This window comes from Arachis ipaensis, chromosome B03 (assembly GCF_000816755.2).
Source record: "Arachis ipaensis cultivar K30076 chromosome B03, Araip1.1, whole genome shotgun sequence".
NCBI classification, from domain to species: Eukaryota; Viridiplantae; Streptophyta; class Magnoliopsida; order Fabales; family Fabaceae; genus Arachis; species Arachis ipaensis.
In genome coordinates, this window is record NC_029787.2 from 125,156,272 (window position 1) to 125,156,864 (window position 593).

A 593-nucleotide genomic window follows, 5' to 3' on the forward strand; every position below is an offset into this window, starting at 1 on the left:
GAAGGAGGGATCTACTGTGATCCTGCGCAATGCCAAAATTGACATGTTCAAAGGATCAATGAGACTTGCTGTCGACAAGTGGGGCCGTGTCGAAGTCACAGAACCGGCTAGCTTCACTGTCAAGGAAGACAATAACTTGTCCCTCATCGAATATGAACTGGTGAACGTTGTGGAGTGAGCGACTCGATACTGGTACAACTTAGCAACTTCTGCTGTGTCATAATGGTCAGAGAATAAAACAAATCCAGGAATGCAGTCTACTTAGGAATAGAGATTTTGGAAGTCAATGGTACCAATGTTGCTTCTTAGTTCTTACACCTGACTCGGTGGTTTTTCGCAAGCTGAACTACTGAACAGAAGATGGCATCAAAGCGGAAGAAGAATATAATGTGATTGGCTTCCAAGTCTTGCTTTTTGTTTTGCTATCTTATCTATTTATCTCTGGATTTTCTGTATGTTCGACTGCTATGTATTAGAATATTATGTGGAAGAGTAGCCTTCATACTTGGTCCCTTTTTGCCTTCATATCATACGCAGTTACCATAATCTGTAGAACAAAGGGAAATCAAAGAGTTGGAATCTGAAATCGTCAA

At 41.0% G+C, this 593-nt stretch overlaps 1 protein-coding gene across 2 annotated transcripts in view; it reads left to right on the forward strand.

Moving 5' to 3' along the window:
- LOC107631314 (uncharacterized protein At4g28440) overlaps nt 1-593 on the forward strand; it is a 3,648-nt gene extending 3,055 nt beyond the window's left edge. For both annotated transcript variants that reach the window (XM_016334722.2, XM_021119644.1), the window contains exon 4: nt 1-593. In XM_016334722.2, coding sequence (XP_016190208.1) covers nt 1-178 — 178 coding nt within the window. In that variant the 3' untranslated portion in view covers nt 179-593.